The 27,687-nt window shown below is 36.6% G+C and overlaps 2 protein-coding genes and 1 long non-coding RNA gene across 15 annotated transcripts in view; 1 reads left to right on the top strand and 2 right to left on the bottom strand.

Moving 5' to 3' along the window:
- The window catches only part of LOC135100838 (ras-related protein Rab-9A-like), a 33,568-nt gene extending 30,249 nt beyond the window's left edge, over positions 1-3,319 (bottom strand). For 2 of the 7 annotated variants that reach the window (XR_010268939.1, XM_064004281.1), the window contains exon 1: positions 3,051-3,309. The gene's annotated coding sequence lies outside the window, so the exon portion shown is untranslated. Of the gene's footprint in view, positions 1-2,844 lie in introns of all 7 variants that reach the window. The other 5 variants (XM_064004282.1, XR_010268940.1, XM_064004280.1 and 2 more) reach the window with 5 other exon arrangements.
- Positions 3,320-3,620: 301 nt separating this feature from the next.
- Positions 3,621-9,775, top strand: LOC135100839 (uncharacterized). The gene is made up of 2 exons (XR_010268941.1): positions 3,621-3,838; positions 6,768-9,775. It is a non-coding gene; the product is annotated as an uncharacterized LOC135100839 (long non-coding RNA).
- LOC135100836 (uncharacterized) overlaps positions 6,911-27,687 on the bottom strand; it is a 123,420-nt gene continuing 102,643 nt past the window's right edge. For 2 of the 7 annotated variants that reach the window (XM_064004272.1, XM_064004273.1), the window contains exons 53-59: positions 27,282-27,409; positions 25,185-25,370; positions 20,536-20,672; positions 19,986-20,083; positions 17,162-17,369; positions 13,278-13,341; positions 6,911-7,207 (exon numbers count right to left, since the gene is read on the bottom strand). In XM_064004272.1, coding sequence (XP_063860342.1) covers positions 7,125-7,207; positions 13,278-13,341; positions 17,162-17,369; positions 19,986-20,083; positions 20,536-20,672; positions 25,185-25,370; positions 27,282-27,409 — 904 coding nt within the window. In that variant the 3' untranslated portion in view covers positions 6,911-7,124. Of the gene's footprint in view, positions 9,216-13,277; positions 13,342-17,161; positions 17,370-19,985; positions 20,084-20,535; positions 20,673-21,090; positions 21,197-25,184; positions 25,371-27,281; positions 27,410-27,687 lie in introns of those variants that run through there. The other 5 variants (XR_010268935.1, XR_010268936.1, XM_064004274.1 and 2 more) reach the window with 5 other exon arrangements.

Below are 27,687 nucleotides of genomic sequence, written 5' to 3'. Positions count from 1 at the left end.
GTGGTGTCTGCACTTAAGTTCCTTGTTATATAGTGACACCATCAGAGCCATGAAGTGCCAGTAAAAATGTACAGTGTTGCCAACACTGACATCAAATTCATATTTTACTTTAGATAAGTGATCATAGATTTTATTCCAGCTTTTACCTGGAGATATTGTATATTGCCTTAGAAGCTTTGAGACTCCATTCATTGCTGTATCCAGCAATCATGTCTATTCATCAGAATGAGGAATTATAATTGATTCAGCTTATATGCTCCTTCCTCCCCTCTCTTGATCCTTTCCATATTCTTTTAGTTTTTCACTCCTCCTATGTACTTTAACCCATCCCCCAATATCAACCTCCCCTTAACTTCTATACTTTCCTTCTTGCTCCCTCTTCCTATCCCCTCAATCCCATCTTATGTTATTCTCTTCAGCATTAAGAGAGAGAGAGAGAGAGAGAGAGAGAGAGAGAGAGAGAGAGAGAGAGAGAGAGAGAGAGAGAGAGAGAGAGAGAGAGAGAGAGAGAGAGAGAGAGAGAGAGAGAGAATGTATGTGCGCATATATGCATGTGTGCATATAGACTCACCATTACACACGTGATTCTTCCTTCCTCCCAAAAAGCAAGCAGGTGGCCACTATCTTATTCTCATGCCAACTCATCTCTTTTTTCTCTACCCTCCTACTCTACACTTTCCTCCTTGCTTCCTATCTACCTCTTCTTTTCCCTCTACTCTTCTCCCTATGATATTCTAATCTGCTTACAGAAGTGGATGAGTGTGAGAGAGAGAGAGAGAGAGAGAGAGAGAGAGAGAGAGAGAGAGAGAGAGAGAGAGAGAGAGAGAGAGAGAGAGAGAGAGAGAGAGAGAGAGAGAGAGAGAGAGAGAGAGAATGTGTGCAATTGTTGTCAATTTTATCTTCTTGGCATGTCACGCCAATATCTAAATATCTGAGACACCATAATATTGCCAGGGTGTACCTACATCATTGTACTGAGCATCACAAGTGTTACAAATCTCTTATAAACAAAACAACAATCTAGTATTATTTTGATAAAAGGCAGTTGGAATGATATTTTGAAAAATAGTTTTCCTCTAAGCACACTTGACCCTGCATGGTTGTTATCTGGCTTGAAGATGTTAAACCTACAAAACTACAAGGTGATATTTAAAGAAAGTAGGTATGAGCACCTTTCAAATTATTAAACAAGAAACATTATTATAATTACTATGCTATATAATAGTAAGAGTAGTTTGATCTGAATCTCTGTTATCATAATCCATAACTTTTATCATTAAAGTACCTAAACATTTCTTCAGTCACAGAACCTAACATACTTACAGTAATATGATAATTTGCCTGACACATGCCCTGAGTTATTGTGTGTGATGACACCGTCCACCCTGTTCAGAGATTAGTGAATAATTCTTTTGGGGTCTCAAAGGAAGAGAATTCCTCTTCTTTATGAGTTAGGAGGTTAAGTTATGTTGGTTAAAAAATCCTGCCAGATGGTAAAGGGAGGTCCCCTTCATGACTGAAGAGATTAGATTTATGATCATATCTGAGGAATGGTTTTGAGTAAATTTCAGCTTGGCATGATTTGGGGGTGCATCGGGACTGACACTGGTTACTTGGTTTGGTACACATGTATCATGATTTGAACAGTCACAACAGAGTTTACAACTAGTGATATATTAAGGGCAGCCCAGATCTGCTAACATGCCACTTTACAAGCAGACATGTTGTGGGCTGTAAAGACTTTACGGAACAACTTATTATATGCTAGACAGACATTCAATAGGATATTATATAACTGAAGTATTTTAATAAAAAAATAATTAAATAAGCATAATTGTAATAGATTATAGCAATAAAGCATATAAAGTAATCCCTCAACCAATCAGTTTGTATCAAGCAAACAGTCAATATAATATTGCTCAAAAACAAAAAGCCACTACCCAATCTTTTGCCAAAATTATTTATCATTTACTACAAGGTTACTATTGGTTGTAAGGGCCTTTCAGTTATATTTTCTGATTGTCAAAGCAATCACACAAAAAAAGACTGCATATCATTTTACCTCTTCACCATAATTATATAATTCTCCAAGGAAATGATAATGATAATGACAGAAGCACTTTTGAAGATTCTCAAATCTTGCACCAAGTACTGTAAACACAATCATATTATATTGCTGATGCAAAGGACAAGTGGATCAAAACGTTATTTCTTTGCATCAATACAGCCTTTGACCACTGTGTGATGCCACTGCCCCAACTAACTGATCCTTAGTGAATCCTACAGATTCAACTGCTATTTTTGGAAGCAGCAAATTGATTTCTGAGCTGCTTTGTCAGTTTTTCAATGGTTGGCGATGAGGTAGGAGATCATTCTTCACACAACTATAGGTGGATCCCATACAAAGGCTCTTGTTGGGAGCCAAAGCACTTGCTTTCTTTTTGTTTTAAAATATCGTTCACCATAATGCAGCAATAAGACTTACAGTATTTGACAGGTAGGGGATTGTTATGTGGCAACCATTTTTTTTTCTTATTCAGTTTTGTTACTAAGCATTTTGTAAATTATTAAACGAGATCTGTATTTTATTTCCCCTCCATCCAAGAACACACACACACACACACACACACACACATACACGAGTCCCCATGCATGTTGGAGTTAAGGGTATTTCAAAATCTACGAGTTTGTAATAAAAAGTGTCAAAATCATCCAAAATGCATCAAAATCTATTGGAAGAAAAGGTTATTCAAATAGAGGTGAATTATGATGTAACTGCATATCTCATTCGAACACTCCAAACGTTTGTGTAGAAAAAAATGTAAACTGGGATGAACTACTTACATTTCTTATCCTGGCCTGCAGTGCCCTTATTACGTTGCCTTGCAGTCACTCGTGGCCAGCCTGTGTGATGTGCCTATTACAGTGGATAGTAATGAGCGACAAGACGCACAAGGGAGCCCCAAACACAACCGAACACCAAGGCCACTAGTCCACGACGCCACTCACTCACTAGTCAGGCGTCCGCACTTAAGATTCACAAGCCTCACCTTAATGTGCAGACAGGAGGATGCTGTGTATGTTGATTACAATGTTAATTAGGATGACGTGACACCAAGGACACGACTACTTTCACTTTCCGTGATGTCCCTCCCCCTATGGCAGTGCCAGCTGATCAGTGAGCCCGAGTGGTCACACCTCACGTCAGGTGACTCACTTGTCTACAGAAAACTCATCACAACGTAACTTTTTATGGTATACTATACAATATAATGTATTGTTTCGTGAACTCAATTAATTGTTTAGTTTGTTATTTTTTATTTTCTTTCTTTCTTTCTCTTTTTTTTTTTTTTTTAACTAGCAGGCTGTTAAGAATACACAACAACGAACACCTTTCCACAATATTGCTCTTTTGATGATAAGAAAGGAAAAGTGGTGTGTGGTTGATTTCCCTCCTGCTGCTGCTGCTCCATTTTACACATCGCGGAGATCGCCCCACACCGCCCTTCGAATCTGTGTGCTGAACACAGGGTTGGCATTAATCCCCCCCCCCCCCAAAAAAAAAAAAAAAAAAAAGAGCATTTTTTTTTTTGGTGGGGAGAAAGCTTAAAAAAAAAGAAGTTTTAAATCATATTGATAATTAAGATCTGTATATGTACATATACATTAGAATGTAAAAATAGTCAAGTCTGACCCGTTCATTTCCTGTAAAGCGCAAGTAAACACAGACTTTGTCCAGCCGGGTCGACATGTTTTAGTATGGTTTAGATAGGGTTGCCATACGTCAGGAATTCAAGATTGGAAAAACGGAATTCAAGATTATCAGCCATATGCAAAGGTAAATAAGTTGAGTTTTTTTTTTTATTAATTTACATGTTTTCCAGTATCATATCAGGACCATAATCAGGTATTAGTGAAGGTGTCCGGAATTTTGATAGTTCATATATTTATTTATTTATTTATTTATTTTTTTTTCTATGTAGGAAGGACACTGGCCAAGGGCAACAAAAATATAATAAAAAAATGCCCACTGAAATGCCAGTCCCATAAAAGGATCAAAGCAGTGGTCAAAAATTGATGAATAAGTGTCTTGAAACCTCCCTCTTGAAGGAATTCAAGTCATAGGAAGGTGGAAATACAGAAGCAGGCAGGGAGTTCCAGAGTTTACCAGAGAAAGGGATGAATGATTGAGAATACTGGTTAACTCTTGCGTTAGAGAGATGGACAGAATAGGGGTGAGAGAAAGAAGAAAGTCTTGTGCAGCGAGGCCGTGGGAGGAGGGGAGGCATGCAGTTAGCAAGATCAGAAGAGCAGTTAGCATGAAAATAGCGGTAGAAGACAGCAAGATATGCAACATTGCGGCGGTGAGAGAGAGGCTGAAGACAGTTAGAGGAGAGGCGTTGATGAGACGAAAAGCTTTTGATTCCACCCTGTCTAGAAGAGCAGTATGAGTGGAATCCCCCCAGACATATGAAGCATACTCCATACATAGACGGATAAGGCCCTTGTACAGAGTTAGCAGCTGGGGGGGTGAGAAAAACTGGCGGAGACGTCTCAGAACACCTAACTTCATAGAAGCTGTTTTAGCTAGAGATGAGATGTGAAGTTTCCAGTTCAGATTATAAGTAAAGGACAGACTGAGGATGTTCAGTGTAGAAGAGGGGGACAGTTGAGTGTCATTGAAGAAGAGGGGATAGTTGTCTGGAAGGTTGTGTCGAGTTGATAGATGGAGGAATTGAGTTTTTGAGGCATTGAACAATACCAAGTTTGCTCTGCCTCAATCAGAAATTTTAGAAAGATCAGAAGTCAAGCGTTCTGTGGCTTCCCTGCATGATATGTTTACCTCCTGAAGGGTTGGACGTCTATGAAAAGATGTGGAAAAGTGCAGGGTGGTATAATCAGCGTAGGAGTGGAACCCTAATCCTAAACAAGTGTGTGTTCTTCATTAATAGGAAGAGTCAAAATCTTTCAAGATCTAACTCCACTTGTAATTTCTGGCACCTAGCCAAAAACATCTCCAATAACTTTGCTTCTTCATCTTTCCCTCCTTTATTTTAACCTGATGCACCACTGCCATCTCATGTATTTCTGAAGCTGAACTCTTTGCTCAAACCTTTGCTAAAAATGCTACAATGGATAATTCAGGGCTTGTTCCTCCCTCTCCTTCATCCTCTGACTACTTCATGCTACCCATTAAGATCCTTCGCAATGATGTTTTCCATGCCCTAGCTGGCCTAAACTCTCACAAGGCTTATGGACCTGACGGGGTCCCTCCTATTGTTCTCCGAAACTATGTCTATGTGCTTGCACCTTGCCAACTCTGTCTTTTAACATCTACCTTTCTTTCTTGCTGGAAGTTTGTCTGAATTCAGCCTGTTCCTAAAAACTGTCGTCCAATTGCTTTAATTTCTTGCCAATCTAAAGCTTTGAATCTATCCTCAACAGGAAGATTGTTAAACATATTTCACTTCACAGCTTATCTGATCGCCAGTATGAGTTCCATGGAGGCTGCTCAACTGGTGATCTGGGTACCCATTCCTTATTGAGTCTTGGTCATCCTCTTTCAGGGATTTTCGTGAAATTTTTTGCTGTTGACTTGGGCATATCAAAAAGCTTTTAATGGAGTCTGGCACAAAGCTTTGATTTCCAAACTACACTCTACGGTTTCTATCCTTCTCTCTGTGATTTCATCTCATGTTCCCTTTCTGACCATTCTATTGCTGCTGTGGTAGACGGTCACTGTTCTTCTAAATCTATTAACAGTGGTGTTCCTCAGGGTTCTGTCCTGTCACCCACTCTCTTCGCATTATTCATTAATGATCTAAACCAAACTTCTTGTCCTATTCACTCCTACGCTGATGGTACCACCCTGCACTTTTCCACATCTTTTCGAAGACGTCCAACCCTTCAGGAAGTAAACAGTTCTTGCATGGAAGCTACAGAATGGCTGACTTTTGATCTCTCTAAAATTTCTGATTGGGGCAGAGCAAACTTAGTATTGTTCAATGCCTCAAAATCTCAATTCCTTTATCTATCAGCTCAACACAACCTTTCATACAACCTCTTCTTCAATGACATTCAATTGTCCCCTCTTTTGCACTGAACATCCTTGGTCTACCCTTTATTTATATTCTAAACTGAAAAGTCCACATCTAATCTCTAGCTAAAGCAGCTTCTATGAAGTTAGGCGTTTTGTCTCCGCCAGTTTATCCCACCCCACAGCTATTAACTCTGTACAGGGGCCTTATCCATCTATGTATGGAGTATGCTTGACATATATGGAGAGGTTTCCACTCATACTGCTCTTTTAGACAGGGTGGAATAAAAAAGCTTTTCGTCTCATCAACTCCTCTTCTTTACTTGACTGCCTTCAGCCTCTCTTATTGCCGCAATGTTGCATCTCTTGTTATCTTTTACTGTTATTTTTATGCCAACTGCTCTTCTGATCTTGTTAACTGCATGCCTCCCCTTCTCCCGCGGCCTCGTTGCTCACCCTTATTCTGCCCGCCTCTCTAATGCAAGAGTTAACCAGTATCCTCAACTGTTTGTCATTCTTCACATGTCAGTGAGTGATATGCAGTGATGATGCAATATGCAGTTAAACAAGTTGATACCTTTAAATAATGGATGGAATGTTACTAGAAAATGGTAATAAAAATATGAGCAGTTCTAAATGAGTACAAACTTAATTCAGGGAATCACAAGCAGATATGATAATTACAAAGAATGGAAATGCAGGTGTTGATTGTCATGAGAATATTCAACAGATGTGGATATGACACACATCTTCAACAGGGAATGAGTCTCATGAGCAAAGAAATTCTGTAGACTTGCTTGACCAAATGTTAAACCTTATAGAACACTTGATGCACCCAACTAAGGCAGAAGAAAGGTTAGTAAAATCAACAGCTATAGTGACATTAAATATAATACTGTATTTCAAGTTGACAGCCACAAACTCTGCATATCACAACAATACATCAATATTTTCAGTTATGATAACTTTAATCTTTTGAATACATCTTTGTAAATACTGATATTTCATAATTTTGAGTTTGCAGAAAGGAAAAAAAATGAAGATACATTTTATTAGTTTTCTATATACTGCCAATAGCAATCTGCAGTCAAGATGGAGTGGTAGCATTCAAGGCATGTCTCCTACTGGTGTTCCCGGCAGAGCCTCCCTTTCTTTCCGCAACTTCTTCAACTGTAAACAAAGGATAAACATGTATTATTAGGTTAATAAATTCCTATATAGGAATTGGTTATAACTGATTTTAGGATTACTTTCATTGTTTCAGCTCTGGATCTAGATAATACAAAACAAATTATTATCACCTCTAATCTATCTCATTACAAGCTACTACTGAAATATCAATACTATTGGCATGCAGACATAAGAAGCTAGAGGGTTTTGTTGCTTAGATTTAAGCAAGCAAAGTAGCATACACATTGTAGGTTTAGTCATGCATTCAAATAAATAATACTTATAATGGCATGTCAGATGCAATGCCTGCAGTAACTGTTGCAGTATTTGGAAGAAACTCAAATCACTTGCATAAACGTTGTGCATAGACAAATGATGAATAATTAATTCATCATTGATATCGGCTTTCTATTCTACATGGAATCAAATAATGACAAAAAGGAAACAGATGCCACAGTTTTCTATTTGTATAGTTCACTGCTCTGTGAATGTTTAAAATACACCCAAGGCTGGTTTTAAGCCTATTTGACCAATTTTATAAAACTGAACCCCGCACCTTAAGGGGCCCAGTGCCAGAGGTGACAGAGTTACTGGTTGAAGCCTTTTCTGTATTCTAAGAGGAATAAACCACTACTGAAAATGTGAAATGAAGAATGAGAAATTATTATTCCTCACATTATTAATTTACTATGCATACTATATTATTTTGGTTAAAGACGAGCATACTCTACGAAATATAAACATACATAAATTTTTACTTTTGTAAAGTAGGGGCCCCGCCATCAGTTTTCTAATTGGCCCCCACAATTCCTAGCACTGGCCCTGAATACACCAGTAATTATTACTAATAAATTTTATAACAAAGCCTTACTCTAAATGTTAAGGATGTTGAAATAAAAATATACAAAATAGTGCAGAAATGGTTGAAATAATTATGATTGTAATCCTTCATGTTACAAAACAAGTTAGTATTCTAGTTTCTTGTCTAAAATGCACATAATTTGGTAATACTGATGAAATACATGGACTGAGTGCCCATGTGGCTCCCTAGCTAGTCAGAGTTGCAAGGATCTTCACTTAAGTAGAAGAGAGAAGATCTAAATTTCATCACTTCACATTCAATATCCTGTTTGTGATCATAAAAGTAAGAGTACAAATATGAGTTAGGGGGTTTTCTTGATATTAAATTGATTTCCAAAAGCAAAATCCCGAAGAATTTGTTCAGTTTCAACATTATATCTTATTTCACATAAAATGTTTCCCAAAGAACATGCATCACAACACTTTTCTGGATGTAAGCATATATATTTAGTCATCTAGTGTATTTGGTAAGAAAAATAAATTTCATTAAACCTCATCCTCCTGAAAATAGTATAAGTGAACAATTAGTTATACACATTTTTTTTAAATTTTTTATGTGTGCAAATGTTAGCTACAAACTAGGCAACAATAAAACCCTCAAATACCATCTGTTTAAGAATCCAAACCTAGGAACATATATGTTATATCTTATAATACTTATGACAACAAAACCTCGCTATTATTAATTCTTCTTAAGTTTGTCAACTTCATCAAATTTTCTACTACTACAGTAGGATAAACTTTATTATTTTCATAAGTCTCTTGACTATGAATGTTATAATTACTGAAAGATTCTTGCTTAAAGCCTCACATGTAGTACTTGGGGGTTTCACTGTTGAGTGACCAGTTAAGGTATCTAAACAAGCATCTAGTTTTAAGAAAGACATTTCAACATTAGTTACATTTTGAACATAGCTCTTTGCATTCACAGCCAGTTATTAGTGAGGTAACTGATAAGTGTGTAGTGATTAAGGAAGAGATTTTGCTTTCTTCCTATAGCACCTGAAACAGGTTACACTTTCTAAGATGTCCTTGTAACTCTGGAACTCAGCATATGATATAACAGTCACCACTTATGGTGAACAGTGACTGGCTCTTCAGGTGACCCAGGGAGGAGACCCTCCGCACTGGCCTCAATCTTCTGAAACTGGAACATTGAGGCAACTTGTCAAAGAAGTTTTATCTTTTCAGAAACTATCACCCACTGGATATGGCAAGCATGCATGTTATTTCTTTTCCTTGTATTAAAAAGTCTTCTTTTTTATGAAGTTAAAGGTCACAATTCTGTTGTTCCTCAAGGAAGTACATGTTAAAATCAGAAGCAGCTAAAGCAAGGCTGAATAATTTACATAATTGCAGAAATATATCTTGTAAATTTCTTCTTTCCATGAAAGAACTGCAGATAAGCATAATTTCAAAAAAATATATAAATATGTATATAGTTATCTTCCTGTGTATAATGTACAATAGATATTGAACAATCAAGGTTTTGTTCACTCTTACACCTGCAGTAGAAAATCAGGCTTTCCTGCAAACTTCTGCAGTGTAAACCATTTGAGTATAGCATTCTAACAACCCAATTCAGAGAATACTTGCATATGCTTTATTGATTTTCTTTTTCTTTTTAACCACCAGCAAAACAACATTTTTTTCAGCAGCAAAATTGTATCTCCCCTTTTGTTACTGAATAAAGAGACACTGACATAAGGGTTTGTTTCTGCTATTGGCCCACATTAAACTTAATTTGTGTTAAGACTTTTAATGAAGGCAATGACAGAAAATGACTATGGTTCCAGTCTGGCTGAGAGAGGCCCCTTGAAAATTAAAACTGAATATTTCCAGACTACCTATAACATTCATTTTTTTTTTTTTTTTAACATAGCTGAAGGTAATAAATACATAAAAGTTTATAAAAAATCAAAAGAATAATGAATGAAAGTTGGTAGAGTACAATAACAATAAAAAAAAAAAAAATCACACTGACCCAATGTTAACACACAGCTGATGAATGTTCAGTTGATAATGTAGATGGCTATGGTGGCTGCAGCCCACCCTTCTCCTCACTAAGTTAGTTTCACAAGACTATAAATCCTGGCAGAAATGAAAGAAACAACCATTGTTTGATGCCAAATCTAAGCAGGACACTGGTGAAGATTGTCAGTTTACATCATGCCTCCCAATGTCTTCCCTGAGTTGCTGCTTGTCTGTTTACATTGTATCTCCCAGTGAATTCCCTAAGTTGCTGCTTTCTTCTTTGGAAACACAACCCATCCTTTCATAATTTGCTATAAGCCTAGGTATACAAACCTAGGCATTTGTACTACAGGTGCATTAGATGCACGATAATTATCAGATACTTTTTTTCAAGAAAAATATGTCTAATGCACCAGCAAATACTGTATATGATTATGACCAAGTTCAGTCACCTTCACAGCTGGCACTACACTTGGGTCAGCTTTCCCTTGTCTAACTCCTTCTAGCCTAGTACAGGCATAAACACATTGGATCCAGACACCAAGTGGTTATCCACAACTGGCAAATCCCTGAGGTTGCCACTCTGTTTACTCACCCACAGAGGAGGGAATATAACAAATTTTATCTCAATCATCCAAGCTAGAAAGAACTAATGAGCCACATTTTAGGGTACAGACAATATAGACAATATACCACCAGGGTGAGGGCAATACCCCATAGGGCAAACTGCCCACCATAACTAAACCATCCACACACTTTAGCCAGCAGAAGACAGATTCCCACCTCCTATAAAACTGGTGGAAATCTGTGAAGAAAGTAAGCAGCTGTAGCTTAGCACAAACAATACAATCCTCTGGTCTGCCCCACTCACAGTTTGGGCCACAGGGACCAGTGGTATTTAACGAAAACATGACACACAATGACCCACAACAGTACACTGCATTTATGCAGAAAGGAGAGAAGACAGGAGCCTGCTCCTGTCAGAATACAGGTGCAAATATGAGACAGTCAGACAATACAGACTGCAGGTGGAGTCACTATTCAGCTTGCAGGAGTAGTGACTTACAAGGGCCTGACACACCCTTGAAATAATACTTAGAACTGTTCAAATACTAGCCTCCTGTGGATTATAAAGGGTATAAAAGTAAGATGCCCTCCCTATCATTCTTTACCATGCCTCTCGGATGTTAATGTTCGGCCACTTTCAGATCTCCTCAACTACTGAAGCTAAGCTTGTGGGAATGTTAATTATAATACCTCAGCAATGCCAACCCCCATGATGGTGGGCTGGGAGGAATGGAAGGAAGGGGGAAGTAGAGCTGGGGGATGAAAGCATGCCTGCCACCCCATGCCACGCCCTCACACTCAACTCATCTCTCCCTTAAGCTGAAGATTATCTTATGAAAATTATTGGGGGGCTATTTGGAGGGCTGGGTGAAAACTGATTACAGTGGAAAAGAGCAACTCTTCTGCTATATGATCTATTCATTTAAATTTTCAAGAAGGAATGGGAGTTGGAGAAACCAGTGGGGAAAAACAACTTTAGATTTTGTACAAAGTTACTATAAGTCTGGCACCTCACTCATACCCATCAGCAATGAGTCTACCTGTGCTATCTCATCTCTCATTCTTCCCCTCACCATCTTCCTCCTTCCTATTTCTCTGTTTGCTATTCTTCTTGCTATCTCTACTCTCTATCTTGCTGCATGTACCAATGTACAGCTGAGCATGTGAAAACAAACATGATTTGTTCCAATGTAGCATTCATTATGGTAAATGTTCCCCGGTGGCTCCGGGGAACCAGAAAATAATATAAATAATTCCAATCTCAAAAAAAAAAAAAAAAAAAAAAAAAAAAAAAAAAAAAGAGCATGTATGTACTACTACTTTTGAGATAACACAACAAATATATACAGTACCCTCACAAGTTTTGCACCTGGTCCTAAATTCTTACCATCCTGAGTTTTGTGCATTATCATCCCAAGTTTCACACTGCTTTGACAAGTGTCAGTTAGATTTACCTACTGTTGTCATACATACAGTAGGGTATGCGACAATGAACATGATTCATTCCAATGTAGTGTTCGTTTGTGGAAAAATGTGCATTATGGTAACTGAAGAACCTATGCGAAAAAATTATCTGGTTCTAGGGAACCAGAAAAGGGGAGAGCTGATATGTGTGTGTGTGTGTGTGTGTGTGTGTGTGTGTGTGTGTGTGTGTGTGTGTGTGTGTGTGTGTGTGTGTGTGTGTGTGTGTGTGTGTGTGAGATTCACCTATGGTCATCTGCTGGTCACTCAGCCAACCGTTCCCCTACAAAAAGAGGTCAGAGCTCATGGTGACTGAGCTTCGGATAGGACTGAGACCACACACCGGGACAGCGAGGTCACAACCCCTCGGGTTACATCCCGTACCTACTTGCTGCTAGGTGAACAGGGGCTACACATTGAGAGGTTTGCCCATTTGCCTCATTGCACCCAGGATTCAAACCTGGGCCTTTTTGGTTGTGAGCCGAGCATGCTAACCACTACACTACATGTGTGTGTGTGTGTGTGTGTGTGTGTGTGTGTGTGTGTGTGTGTGTGTGTGTGTGTGTGTGTGTGTTTGCCATTTGAGAGCAGAAATGCTATATACCATAGCCTGTTAGGGAAAAATACAGGTTAAAAAGAAAAAAATATATGGCTAGTCATGGACAAGACATTTTGGAGACTCAATATCAACAAACCGAAAATAACTTACACATTATCAATGGAAGTAAAAAATGTCAGTAAATACACATCTGTCAACCTATCTATTTACCTGCATTTAGAAACCATATTTGTACTGTTTTTCACCTGCAAAAGGAGGCAATGCCTTTACAGAGAGTATCTGTAAGAAAATACTTATTTAAGCAAAATAAAACAAGTAAAATCTAAAGCATATGTATGCATGAAATTTGTAGCTGAAGCATTATAAACTTTAAGGAAAAGCAGACAACACAGCAAAACTCAAATAATGCAAGAATATATCAATGTTAGTCTACAACAGCCAGGCAGTTAGTCTCAATAAGGAGAGGATAGCTGAAGAGATCTTACATATTTAAGTGAGTAAAAGAATAATACTAAATTTGAGGAACATCTAAATTTAGTAGGCCATACAGCATTCTACTGGAGGATGTTGGGCGGCAACTCTACTCTCATCTACTCACATAAGAACCTGTTTACATATCAAATCCAGTTAGGCCAATTGGCAACTCACATAACAAATAATCAGGTTTTCCTGGGAGAGCATGACCCAATCTTATGCCACACATCCCATAATCCTGTAATATTTATGAGAGAGAGAAAATGCTGTTGATTCATTTGCAGAGATTTAAGAGTTTACAATATAACATTATATATAAAATTTCATTATCATCCAGATAAGAGCACAGATACAGTTCATAATTCTAACTTACATTATTTGTAAAAGATAACTTATATTCATTATATTTAATATTTAACTCTCGCACTGATAATTTTTTAAAATTTCAGATCACAACCTAACTTTGGAAAGAATGTCATACTTTTAAAAATTTCAGACCACAACCTAACTTTGGAAGGAATGTCATTGCCATGTTTTTACAGTATTTGAGTAAGCTGAAATACTGTTGACATAGCATATTCATAATATTTTAACTGAATGTAGAATCTCTTAAATGTACAGATGAACAGCACTGTGATAGATAATGAGAATAAAGCATAAAACATGGGCCTGTCTCAGGAATTGTCTCCTCTATACAGCATGCATCTGATAAACATTCTCTAATATTACTATTTCTTTTAATTTCAGGCTCTGTTCTTCGTCAAACATGTTCCCAATAAATTATCAGTACATATAACAAACTAATGGTTTGTGCTGTAAAGTGCAATTTTCACTTCAGAACACTGTTTCCATATTTGGAGAATCTCTTGTCATGCCTGAATAAATGCAAACAATTTTATCTATGTGTGTGTGGAGTGAAACCATACATGTGAGCCAAGTGTGGAAAGTGCTGATATTGGAGATGAGTCCTGGTGCTGTGTTGTTACATTTAGTTATATTGTAGAGGCAGCTTCTTCTGTGAAACACAAAAATTTGTCTAGCTGAATTATGAAAGGTGAGCAAAGGCTTAATTTAACTGGTGGCCGGGACTCAAAACCAGGTGCAGCTAATAAAAGGCACAAACTTTTCAAGGTGTGGGAAGCCTGATCATTGGGCATGTCTTTATGTAGCTTACCACTATATATTTTTTCTTTGATATCAATATTCATGTTTTGATGGTCATGAATGGAGTTTTATTGTGCACTGAAAGGATCAAAGCACTTCATCTTTAAAAGTGAGGATGACTAGCTTTATATTCTATTAGGTCAGTTCTACAACTGCCAGTACTGAGGAAGTGCAGTCCTTTCTGGGAAATAGAGAAACTGCTCTCCTGGAATCAAAGTATGTGTAATACTCAAATAATGAATAGGTCAGTATCAAACACACACCATGCACAAAGCATAAATATTACTGACTGAACCAAAATTATCACAATAAATCAAGTGGAGTACTTGTTATGTCACAAAAAAAAACATGAGTGGGCAAGTCAGTTCTACAATAAGTTTTTGTAACAGGTAAATTAGCCATTTCCGTAAACCTTCTGAATGAATCCTCAGTCTCTATCTATGCAACAAGCTGGTGTAACCCTTAAGGGGGATTTACTAAAATAAGGCACCTACATATACAGTACATACATTCTTCAAAGAAAAATTTTCTTTTTTAGATTATGAGTGCAGATTTTACAAAGGATAGTTAACTGATCTGTATTCCTTAAGAATATCTTGGTTATCCTCTCTTAGGGGTTTCTAAGAATCCTTTGCATGCACAAAAATACTAATGACTCTACATATTTTTAATGTCCTTTACCTGACACAGCTTCCAACTGGAATAAAATTAAGATGACACCATAAACATCAAACTTATCCAAGAACTTTCAAGTCAGGTGCAAAACCAGTGTGATCTTTAATAGCTAAAATCAAAATTTTTTACTTTTTTTCACCTGTTAGATAGACAGACATCTAGATACTATTCTGATCTCTTAATTAATATTTAACTGACCCTGCACTAAATACTTTTGTCCCTCATGTTGTCTAATAGAGAAGAATCTTAAATAGAGGGTTGATTTCCTGTCTTTCTAAAGCATTGGTTCTCAACCTTATTTGCCCTTTCACCACATGTCAGAATGTCCTTCCCCACTTCCACTGCAAGCATTGAAGTATGAGTCACACATTGTCTGCAAGAGCGGGGACCCAGCTGGGGTACAGCGATGTTGTTTCACCAAGGGGTAAGTGGGTGGGGGTATTTGTGACAGGAGTCTAGGTCTAGGACTCTAAGCAAAGTGTAAGCCTTTGTAAGGGTACCTGCGGATGGACCACTCAGTGGCACCCATGTCTTTCCTTTGTGGCAGCCCTGTTTATGGGTAATCTATTTTGATCCGTACAGTTCAGGAGTTTGTGGTAAATGGTTTGATAGGCTGCTTGCAGCAGGTAACCAATGCATACTGAATTTTGTGCTGCCCTGGGGAGCTCAAAGGCAATAAAAAGATCAACATTCTAACAGTCTGAGTTTGCCAATCTGTGGTCTCATTTCCACCCCCCCTGAAAACCTAAAATTCCCTTTCTGGGGGAAATTCCCCCCCCTGGTTGAAAACGCCTGTTCTAAAGCTTTTGAGTCTATCCTTAACAAGAAGATTCTTAAGCACATATATGCTCACAACCTTCTTTTTTGGGTGTCACTATGGATTCCATAACAGACAATCCATTGGTGATTTAGCTTTCCTTATTGATTTTTGGTCATTCTCTCTTAGGAATTTTGGCGAAATCTTTGCTGTTGCTTCAGACACATCAAATGTTTTTGATAAGATCTGGCATAAATCTTTAATAACTCAGCTTCCTTCCTATAATACACTATCTATGTGGACCTCGATTTGAGTGATTTTTTTTGTGCCTTTGTTCTATTTCCCTGACACAGAAAAAAAAAAGTCTCCCTAACATGGAAGAAATATATGTATATAATATATATATATATATATATATATAGAGAGAGAGAGAGAGAGAGAGAGAGAGAGAGAGAGAGAGAGAGAGAGAGAGAGAGAGAGACAGAGAAACCTTGGTTCTAGAACTTAATTAGTTCCTGAATGCCATTTGAAATCTGAAATGTATGAAAGCCAAAACTATTTTCCCCCATTGGCATCAATGTAAGATGGATTAATCCATTCACAGACACCAGTCTACTCTGTCTTAGCAGCTTATGACAGATGCTCCCATAGCCAAGATGGCTGCTTCATAACATCTCCAACTCACAAATCATTTATCCAGAAAGGATGGACTGAATGAACTTAGTGACACAGAACTCATCAAAAGATACTGTCTAGACTGTGCAGGTATTCTCTTTGTCACCGATCTAGAGAGGAAAGCCTTAAAGAAGGACACAGAAAGGAACAACCCACTTACTGCCAAAATGAAGGTAATCATAACACTTAGACATCTTGCTGCTGGGAAAAGCTACTGAAAAAATGCAGTTGTGCAGTAAGCTACGAGTGGTTTGGAATAACTCCTGAGTGCCGAAAACTGTTCGTTTACAGTGAGGCTTTTCAATGGGATCACATTTACATATTTCAAAGACTGAATTACTGTCTCACACTCTGTCTCTCTTGTCCAAATATATAAAAACAAATATATAAAAACAAAGTAGAAATTATAGATTAGCAATAAATGGCAGCTTCTGCTATGTCTTAATATTTTAAGTCAAGTAACTTCTAGAACCAAATTATGGTACTACAACCAAAGCAATAATGAGTTCAAAACTTTGTTAAAAAAACGATTTGTTCGAAAAGGGAGAAGTTTGGTACCCGAAGTTCCACTGTGCATATATATATATATATATATATATATATATATATATATATATATATATATATATATATATATATATATATATATATATATATATATGGATAAATCAGTCAGTAAAAGTGGATGAATAAATATACAAATACATACATAAATACATATGTAAATGAATATTCATGAGGTATACATAAACCAATAAGCAAATTATATCTGGTAATGGACACTCACTATGTGCTCTGGTATGGCTCCTGAGCTCTCAAGTTGCTCCTTGCTTGGACTATTGTATTGGAAAGGCTCAGGTACTTCATCCAAACCTGAATCATGGCTGAGGTTTCCACATGACTTGCTTCCTGATCCACCTCGGGAACTGGGTGTTGCTCGTCTCTCTATGTAGATCCCCTCATCTGCATAGGAACCCCCTGAGGAGAGGCTGCGGCTGGAGGAAAAAAACTGATTACAGTATGCACAAATAGGAAAAGAGAGAGAGATTATGCAGACACTCTATTACAATTTATTACAAGCATTCTTATTAGACCTGAATGTACAGACACCTGCTGTACATTTAAAAACATCTAAAGTAATGAAATGTGATAATAATGGGAAATTGGGGAATCAGTAAGCTAAGCCATCAGCTGTTTCAGCTGAGCCACACACTACACTCACATAATCTAAAATCTTGTTACTGTAATTTTCATATGCATACAAATGCATTCAGCATTTCTCAGCATGCCTTTTGCAAATTTCTACCTAGAATTGTTTCTATTTTCCCTTGATAATTTTGAAAGAAAATAGTAAAAGTTCATATTCTACAAATATCAGCAGGTATTGTCATTAACTTTTTTTTAAATGTGGCACAATAAAAGTTTATAAACTATTTGATTAACAGACTCAAAAACATAAATATACTGGTACTATTTAATGTGACAAACCATACTCAGTGACTTCACAATAAATGCACTTAGTAATTTTATGGAGTTATTCTCTCAACTCACTCAGGGGGTGATTGTCATAGCAAAAGTAAATACAGCCCTTCAAACAAAAACAAACTTCTCTCAAACGTCACAAGGATTTGCAGCCATGCCATCAGCGTGCTGTGTACTTCTTTGTTCAAGTAGAGGCAGTGGCCATAAGTTTCCTAGTGATGCTGAGCTGAGAGTGGTGGATAGCTGCTGTTAGGAGAGACAAGTGGCATCCAGTTGCAGCCAGACAAATGTCACACGCAATTCATGGAGGACAACTATGTTGCTACCATTACTTAAGGTAGGTTATGTTGAAGGTTCAATAGGCACTTTCATGGAGGATGACTATGTTGCTACTGCTACTCTAGGTAAGTTATGTTGAAGGTTCTATAGGCCGTGTCAAGGGTTCAGCTTGGCCATGTAGTCGCATCTGCCAGTGCCCTGCAGTATGCATGGAGATTGCTTTGGCTTGACACACTGCAACTGTTCTTGCCAAGTCACTCAAGATGTCAATTTCCAATCAAAAATTGTTGTTTCCATATATTACTGAGTTGTTCAGTGCAATCTAATATTTTCAATGGCATAAACATATTGCTTATGATTTATGCTGTCTGCATTAATACATTTCATATGTATAGTGTACCTGCTTAAAAAAATAATGGACAACTAATAATTTTTAATATTTAATACACATCAGAAAAAGAATCCCATTATTTGTTTTCATGGTTACAGTACAGTTTTCCCTGTGTTTTACTCAGAAGCACTAGTGTAAAGATTTTTTGCTAAATATGCTAAATAAATTAATATGTATGGAAAATGGCTCTAAAAATAATAATAAAAATAATAAATAAATAAAAATAAAATTACTTGTAAAGTGAGGCTCACTGCCATCTGGTGATGGCCACTTTTCAGAAATTCCCCATTAAGGCAAACCTAACTCAAAATAAGGTTAAGTCTGTTTCTCCACCAATGCCATTGGCTTTACAGGATATTAGTTATCTCTGTCCACCCTCTAGGTATGTTTGCAAGGAAAGTAAATATTTAAGTGTTTCTCACTTATTCACTGAGCTATAAAAATAATACATACAACACTAATAACTTTATTTCTAGACTAATTTTCTTTTCTCATACAGGGCATCCATTGCAAAACTGTGTTTAATACCTCTTGATAACATTGATGATAAGAATAAGGATCTAATCTTCTATAAACATTTTATATACATATCTGTATTCCAGGTCAGCAATCCCACATGAGGTGGCCCAGACAAAAAAAATAAAAAATAAAAATAAATAAATAAATAAAATAAAATAAAATATATATAATAATCTATCTATCTATCTACATGTATATGACACCAGCAATCCTAAAATGAGGTGGCCCAAACAAACCATCACACACACACTCATACACATTTGATTCACACTCTTAGCCCCATCTGTCCCTGATGGAATGGGACCATCTCATGGATCACCCTATTGTACCCCAGGAGCTTATGCATATTACAGCTTGCCACATACATCCACAGCAAGGCTCAACAGCATAAACTGGTTACCCCTGCCCCTTTAAAATAAGACTGTACCCTGTTCTACACCTACTCTAATCTTGTGGCCACAACAGATGCAGGTTACTTCCTAAGGAGTACCCCTCATTCTAACTAGATCCATACACCAATGGGTTTTGCCAGATGCACCCACACCCATTCCTAGAGGTCGACGAGACTGCATCATTTTCACCACTGTCACTCCCCATTCACTCCTATCACAAACAATTGCTCTTGCTTGCTGCACAGTCAATCCTCTTTCATTCAGTGCTCTTTTCACACAGTTCATCCATTCCAAGTGAGGCCTTCCTCTTAACCTTTCACCACACACACATCTGATCTTATAATTCTCTTTAATAATTTTTCAGTCCTCCATTTTCTCCACATGCCTAAATCATCTTAACATACACTGATCTTCTCGTCCAACCAACTCTCTCTCAAAACACCTGTTCTTTTTACCTCCTCATTTCTTTTACTTACTTTATAAATTAATAAAGCACTAACAAAATGTAGGAATTAGTATAGTCAAGATAATGTAAATAAGATACATACTTGCTTGAATTTCGCTGCTTAGCCAGTGATGCAATGGTGCCATCCAGCATTTGTTCAAAGTATATGGAACTGTATGTAGGTTGCTTAGTGTCACCCATCTGTATATAAAGTCATGTAAAATCCGTTATACTAAAGACACTTATTAAAGAAGATTTCAAATACATATATATATATATATATACGAGTATATATATATATATATATATATATATATATATATATATATATATATATATATATATATATATATATATATATATATATATATATATATATATATATAAAGAGAGAGAGAGAGAGAGAGAGAGAGAGAGAGAGAGAGAGAGAGAGAGAGAGAGAGAGAGAGAGAGAGAGAGAGAGAGAGAGAGAGAGAGAGACAGAGAGAGAGAACAAGTAATACAAAACATCTTGAATGTCTGACAAAGACCTTATGAATTAGTATTTTAATTGTGGCGAGAAAATAAAAAAGTTTAGATGCTTATATGATCATATATGATGTGGCTTAACTATAACATGTATTATAACAATTATTCTACTATTTGCCCCGTACCTGTAGTGGTTGAACTTTGTCCATTTTCTTCTTATTCTTAAAGTATATGGCAAAACAGATGAAAACAACCACAATTAATACTATGGCCCCAACCACAGCTCCTATGATTAGTGGAAGCTTGGTAGGATCTTTCTTTTCTGTGGACAAACCAAAAACATACAAAATGAGAGAGAGAGAGAGAGAGAGAGAGAGAGAGAGAGAGAGAGAGAGAGAGAGAGAGAGAGAGAGAGAGAGAGAGAGAGAGAGAGAGAGAGAGAGAGAGAGAGAGAGAGAGTGTACTAAAAATTTATTCTTCCAAAATCTTTCACCAAGAGGTTAGCTGTGTCTTCTCATTATGATTTTTCCTAAGACCGAGCCTCCATAACTCTTCCTCAGAGTAGGATGTCTAATTATGTTACAACTGGTTCAATCTAATTGGATATTTTTATAAGAGTGTATTGGTCTAAAATACATAAAACAGAGAGAGACAAAACACACTCATGCCCACTCCCTTTCACACACACACACATGCCGCCCAGCTGATCAGATGCATCCACAGCAGCTCCAAAGATATACTTAGGTTTGATTATGCAGGAGGGCCAAACTTTGAGTCCTGTCTTCATAACAGGGTCTTGTGCAAGGTGTGGGTGCAGGGGAAGGGGAAGTGTTACTAGAGAAGTGGCTGAAAGGGAGAAATGAAGAGAGTGATACAAGGTAAACACTGGAGGTCGGTGATATCAACAGGGAAGATGGCGACAGACATGAACTCAGATATTTTTAAGGGCTTCATGGAAGAGGATCTCAGTGTAGCTCACACAAATAAACAAATGTGGAAAATTGAAGAAGAAAACATGAAAATACAAGATGAAATATGTAGCTTAACAGTAATGATAAAGGTGATGAAGGAAGAAAGAGAAGTGGGTGGTGACAATGTAAGAAAAGATATCAAGTGATATAATAGAGATGAAAAGAGAAAAAGAAAACAAAAAACTGAGAAAAGAGGTGAAAAAATAGTGGACTTAAACAAGAAGTACTGTGAAGAAATTAAGGAACTCAAAGAAGGGAACAAAGAGTTAAAGAAAACTTTGTAAGAGAGAGAGGTTAGGATCAGAGAAGCGAAGGAGTTAGTGACAGAGAAAGTCAAAAGTTGGAAAGAAGAGAGAGAACAACTACAAAAGGTGGACATGGCAAAGATAATAAGGCAACAACAACAGGAACACAATAAGGATATGGAAAAGCAAGTGATTAAAATAATAAATGAAAAAGTAATCTTGTGAGAGAGACACTACAGAGAAAAATGTGTGTGGTGGTATTTGGGGTTAAGGAGAAGAACCTACCCAAGAAAATAGCAAGAGAGAAGGAAGTGAAAAGGGGTAAGGAAATTATAGCAGAAGTGGTGAAGGAAGGAGAGGGGACAACTGAACAAATTGAAGAGGCTTACAGGATCGGAAAGTAAGAAGAAAATGGAACAAGATCAATGAAAATAAGATTCACGTCACAAACAGCAGTGGAACATGTCTTGCAAAGAACAGGAAAATTGGCAAAAGTAGAAAGAATGAAGGAAATATGGAGGAAAAGAGACATGAATGAAGAAAGAATTGAGAGTAGAGGTCCAGTCAAAAAACGAGGAGAGAACGCAGGAAGAAGTGAAAAGATTCACCTGGAAAGTTGTGGACATGAAAGTGAGGAAATATTGGCACAAAGATGCCACACAAGATCACCAAGCAGAAGTTTAAAGATTATGGATACTAATGTAGATGATTTGGTGTCAAGCTTATTGGAACTTAAAAGACCATTTAAAGAACAATAAACTTGATGTGGTATGTTTAACAGAAACCAAACTAAAAGAGGAAATAAAGTTGAGATTTGCAAAGGAAGGATATAGCACACAGAGGAGAGACAGAAAAGGAAGGGGAGGAGGAAGAGTGATGATATTGGTAAAAGAGGTTATTGTTGTTGAGGAAGTGGAACATGGTGATGGAATGGCAGAAACATTGACTGTTGTGATTAAGATCAAAGGAAGTGAAAAAAGGAAAATCATTGTGACATACATACCACCAAAAACTAATGCTTGGGAGACCAATAAATTGAAAAGTATGCAACTAGAAGCAAAAAATAGCATAGAGGAAATGATATGAAAAAGTAACAAAGTGCTCTTAGTAGATGACTTCAACACTAAAGGAATTAAGTGGGAGGAGATGGAAGTGAAGAAAAATGTCAGGTCATGAAGCAAAGAACTTATGCAAACCATGATGGTGAATACAATGAGACAATGGGTGAATGAGCCTACAAGATGAAGAGAAGAACCATCACAGTTGGACTTAGTGTTTACAAGAAGCCCAGAAAGTAGACCAAGTATACATTGTCCGAGTCCAATGGGAAGAAGCTATCATGTGATAACAGAAATAGTACCACAGGAGGAAAAAAGTGTTGCACAGGAAAGAACAATATAAAAAACAGGAAACAGAACTATGCTAAAGCAAACTTTGCAGAACTAAATAAATTTTATGGAAAAATTAACTGGAAAGAACTATTTGAAGGTAAAGTTATGGAAGAAAATATGAGATATTTTTGAGCAAGTATAGAGAGAGGGGTGCAACAGTTTGTGCCAACTTAAAGTGAAAATCAGGAAATATGAATGGTATAATGCCAAAAGTGTAGAATCAAAAAAGAAAAAGGACAGGGTATGGAAGAAATTGATGAAACAACTAAACAGAAATGCTAGAATAGAATACAAAAAGGCAAGGAATGAATATAATACAATAAGAAGAGAAGAAAAAAACTTTGAAAGTGACATAGTAAGAAAATGTAAGGAAGAACCCAAACTCTTCTACAGATATGTAAATGGGAAAATGAAACATAAGGATGGCATAAAGAAGTTAAAAAGGGAAGGAAGAATTGAACTAATGAAAAAGAGTTTTCAATCTGTGTTTACAAAGGAAACTGAATTTGTGGCACAGAAAGTAGTATCACAGAATGAGAGAATACAAGAGATACAAGTAAAGAGACAAGAAATCAAGAAACTGTTGGAAGAGCTGGATGTTAGAAAAGCTATGGGACCAGATCAAGTAAATGGTTGGATATTAAAAGAATGCATAGAACAAATGGAAGAACCCATATGGGATATAATTAACAGCTCATTGAGAGAAGAAAAAGTGCCAAGGGAATAGAAAAGAGCCAACATAGTGCCAATATACAAAGGGGGAAATAAAATGGAATAATTAAATTATTGACCAGTGTCACTAGCAAGCATTATGAACAAGCTTTGTGAAATAGTAATTAAAGACAGATAGGTGGAATATCTAGAAGATGAAAAGATAATTACAGAAAAGCAATTTGTATTCAGAAAAGGGAGATCCTGTGTCACAATTCTACTGAGCTTCTATACAAGAATAATAGATGGAGTGCAAGTGAGAGATGAATGGGTTGATATGGTGTACCTGGATCTCAAAAAAAACATTTCATAAACTTCCCCACAAAAGTCTTATGTGGAAGCTAAAGAATGGAGGAGGACTAAAGGGAGCAACATTGAGATGGATGGAGGATTATTTACAAGAGAGGGAAATGAGAACAGCAATCAGAGATGCTAATTAAAGTTGGCATAGAGTGACAAATGGGGTACCACAAGGATCTGTGTTGGCACCTATTATGTTTCAAATATATGTGAATGATATGACAGAAGATCTAAATAGTTATACAGACCTGTTTGCTGATGATGCAAAAATAATGGAAATAATAGAGGATGAAAATGACTGCAAGGAGTTACAAAAGGACATTGACAAGATACATGTATGGAGCCAAAGATGGAAACTATAATTTAACACAAGAAAATGCCACATGTCAGAAATAGGAAAAATTAGAAAAGAAACCTTCATGGAAGTGCAAAATGGGAGGAGAAATAATAATGAAACGTAATGAAGAAAAAGACTTGGGAGTAATGATCCAGGACACACTATCTCATGAAAGACACATAAACGGGATATTCGGCTCTACATACAGCTTGTTAACAAACACTAATGTGGCGTTTAACTATTTACATACAGAAATGATGAAGAAAATTATAACAAGCATGATATGTCCTAATACGCAGCAGTAGTTTGGGTTCCACATTGAAAAGAAGATATATAGAAACTGGAAAGAATACAGAGGACAGCAATGAAGATGGTACCAGAATTGAAAGACTTAAGATATGAAGAAAGACTTGAAGAGATGGGATTACCAACACTACAAGAGAGAAGAGAAAGAGTAGACCTGATAACAATGTACAAATTAGTAAACAATATAGAAAGAATAGACAGAAGTTACTTGAAACCACAGATGGAGGAGGGAGAGACACAGACAAGGGGGCATGAGAAGAAAATAAAGAAGAGTGGATGTTCAAGTGATATCAAGAAATGTAGCTCTCCATATCAAACTATTGAAATCTGGAATGATTTGAAGGAAGAAGTGGTTATGGCAAACAGTGTACACATGTTTAAAGAGAAACTGGATAAATATGGTAATGGAGACAGGACAAAATGAGCTTTGGCTTGTGTCTTGTACAATACAACTAGATAAACACACACACACACACACACACACACACACACACACACACACACATATAACCTGTACTGTATTGTATTTTCTACATAAATGCTTAGTTTTTACATAATAAATATAATTAATACCTTCAACAAGTGGACCACTGCCATCCAAGGCTTGTGGCAATACTGGAAGCTGTTCATTGGATAATCCAGTCAAGGTTAGTGTTCCAGAATTTACCAGTTCATAAAGATTACCAAAGACGTCACTTGGAGGCTTACTGGCTGCACGAGTGTATGTGGGAAGGATATCAAACTCCACCACAAGACTGCCTAAAAGAGAAACAATACTTGAATGAATTACAGTAGTAATCATATATTCCAACATCATAAAGATAAAAATTTAAGTGAAAATAAATCTGCTAAAATTAATTTCTGCATTTCAATTAGTTCTAGCATTCTCACACATAAGGAGGTTCCCCTAATACAGCATTATTAACAAGTGCAGTCAAAAGTTTTTTTGTCTCATCAACTCTTCCTTCAAATGATTGTCTTCAAAATCTCATTCATTGTATCTCTTGCTACCTTCTACAAATATTACAGCTTTCCTTAACTTGTGAGTGGAGCCTAACTCCACAAAATTTTCAGCTCTTTCCCACCCATATTGTGTCAATATTAATGTAAGAATTAACCATTATTTTTTGCTCTTTCATCCCTTTTACTGGTAAACTGCATAACTTTCTTTAGTTCTGTTTTCTGCAGACACCTTCATACAGTTTAAGTCATACGAATATGACTTAACTGTTTGAAGAGTTGTATCAAGGTGGCTGCAGAATTAAAATGATTGAACTTTTCAGCCTTTGTAAGTAGCAAGATGAATAAAAGTTTTTTGTGCACTTCACCACCTTCCATGACATATACCATATATTTTGGTGGATAAGACAACTTTCAGATAAGATGACCTCCAAATTTCAGTCTGAATTTAATGGTTTTAGCTGATACTGGTGGTATAAGACGACACCCAAACTACCAAACCATCTGTGATGAAGTTTGGGTTGGTGAGCACCAGAACTGAGACAGTGATATACCAGTACAATGAATAAAATACCTTGAATGTATTACTAGTAATAAGGTACCATCATCTTCAGGTGTAAAACTAAACCTTAAATAAAATTCTCACAAGGTATTTTTGTACATTTTCATGAAAAAGATGGATGGATGAAGATGGTGTAAGATGATGCGGTAAGATCAGTTTTCCTAAACATAAACAAACTCTTGCCCTGTGTTGGTTACATGTTGGGCTGTCAGCCATAATCTATATATCATGTTTCTTTTGATTAGATACACCAACATTCTTGAAATTTTTTTTCTCAGTGTATGGACTTCATCCATATACAATAGTGCAAGCTAGATAGATTCATCTTCTCTCTAGTTGGCTTTCCTTTGCTGCTTAGCTTGGAGTTCCAAGCCTTGAAGACCTTTATATAGCTCCTTCAACTTTGGGAAAAACTGGGGAATATTAGCACAGCCTCCTGCTTTGTCTGTTTGGCATAGGTCATTGTTTTTGTATCTGGTGTATTGGGCGACCCGCTTTTTTTGTATTTTTAGGATGATTCAAGTGTTGTTTTATATGCCAAAATATATGGTAAATAAAAAAAGGCAAAGAAACATTAAACAGTAATTAAAAGATGTTACCATGGTCTTTCCATTACAAATAAACCCTTCAACAAAATTTCAGTCATGAAGTTCATGAAAGTAATCTTAAAACTTTTAGTGATATTCAAGACAATGATAGGACTTAATGAATGGCCTTCTGAACCTTAATTATTTGCCAGCTACATTTTCTTAAGTTGATGAATGATGCATGTTTTCAGAATTCGAGAGCAGATCACAGTAGACCATAACAATGATTTTTGTCATGAAAAAAAAAGTCTGTACTGTACTTATCTAACATTATGAAAAGTACACAGTGCAAAAAATGTATAAAACAACTGAGCTTTCAACATGTCTCAATGAATAACTCTGATGTCAATAATTCATCATCTTGCATCATCTCATTTCTGCACTTTCTAGATATAAATTCTTTGTGAATAAGGATAATTGTATTACCTAATCCATTAATGGCAAATAAAAAAAAAATTCCTCTTTTTAGTTCTAAACGTATAATCTTTCTTCTTTGTTCACTTATATTCTGAGCCAATTAATTGTTGGTTATACTACACTTCAAATAAAGTTATTACTTACCTTTGGAAATAGTCAGATTATAAATAGATGATTTTGGAATGCCCAGTGACTCAGAAATCTGTACTGTCCACTCTTCTTCAAGTACAGTTTTATTTTTTCCAACCACTTCATCATAATCAGCATGTATGCTGAAAATAAGAAATTATATGATGAATTTTATTAATTGCAACTTTCTTCACACAACATATACCACCAATACATGGTTATGACATTATAACACATCAATGAGCTCATGTATAAATGCTGAAAGCAAGTCTTAAAAGCATATGTAAGCAATTACAAATTTGTCTAATGAAAATGGGTAACCTGCTGTCGGAATTATCATTCCAACAGGGAAATTAGTGGTGATGAGGGTTTATTAAAATATAACAATCCACCATGATGAGGCGATGAAACAATGAGAATT

Source organism: Scylla paramamosain, chromosome 5, assembly GCF_035594125.1.
Source record: "Scylla paramamosain isolate STU-SP2022 chromosome 5, ASM3559412v1, whole genome shotgun sequence".
Classification (NCBI taxonomy): Eukaryota; Metazoa; Arthropoda; class Malacostraca; order Decapoda; family Portunidae; genus Scylla; species Scylla paramamosain.
The sequence above is the reverse complement of the archived record's forward strand: the minus strand, read 5'-3'. Positions and strand labels throughout refer to the sequence as shown.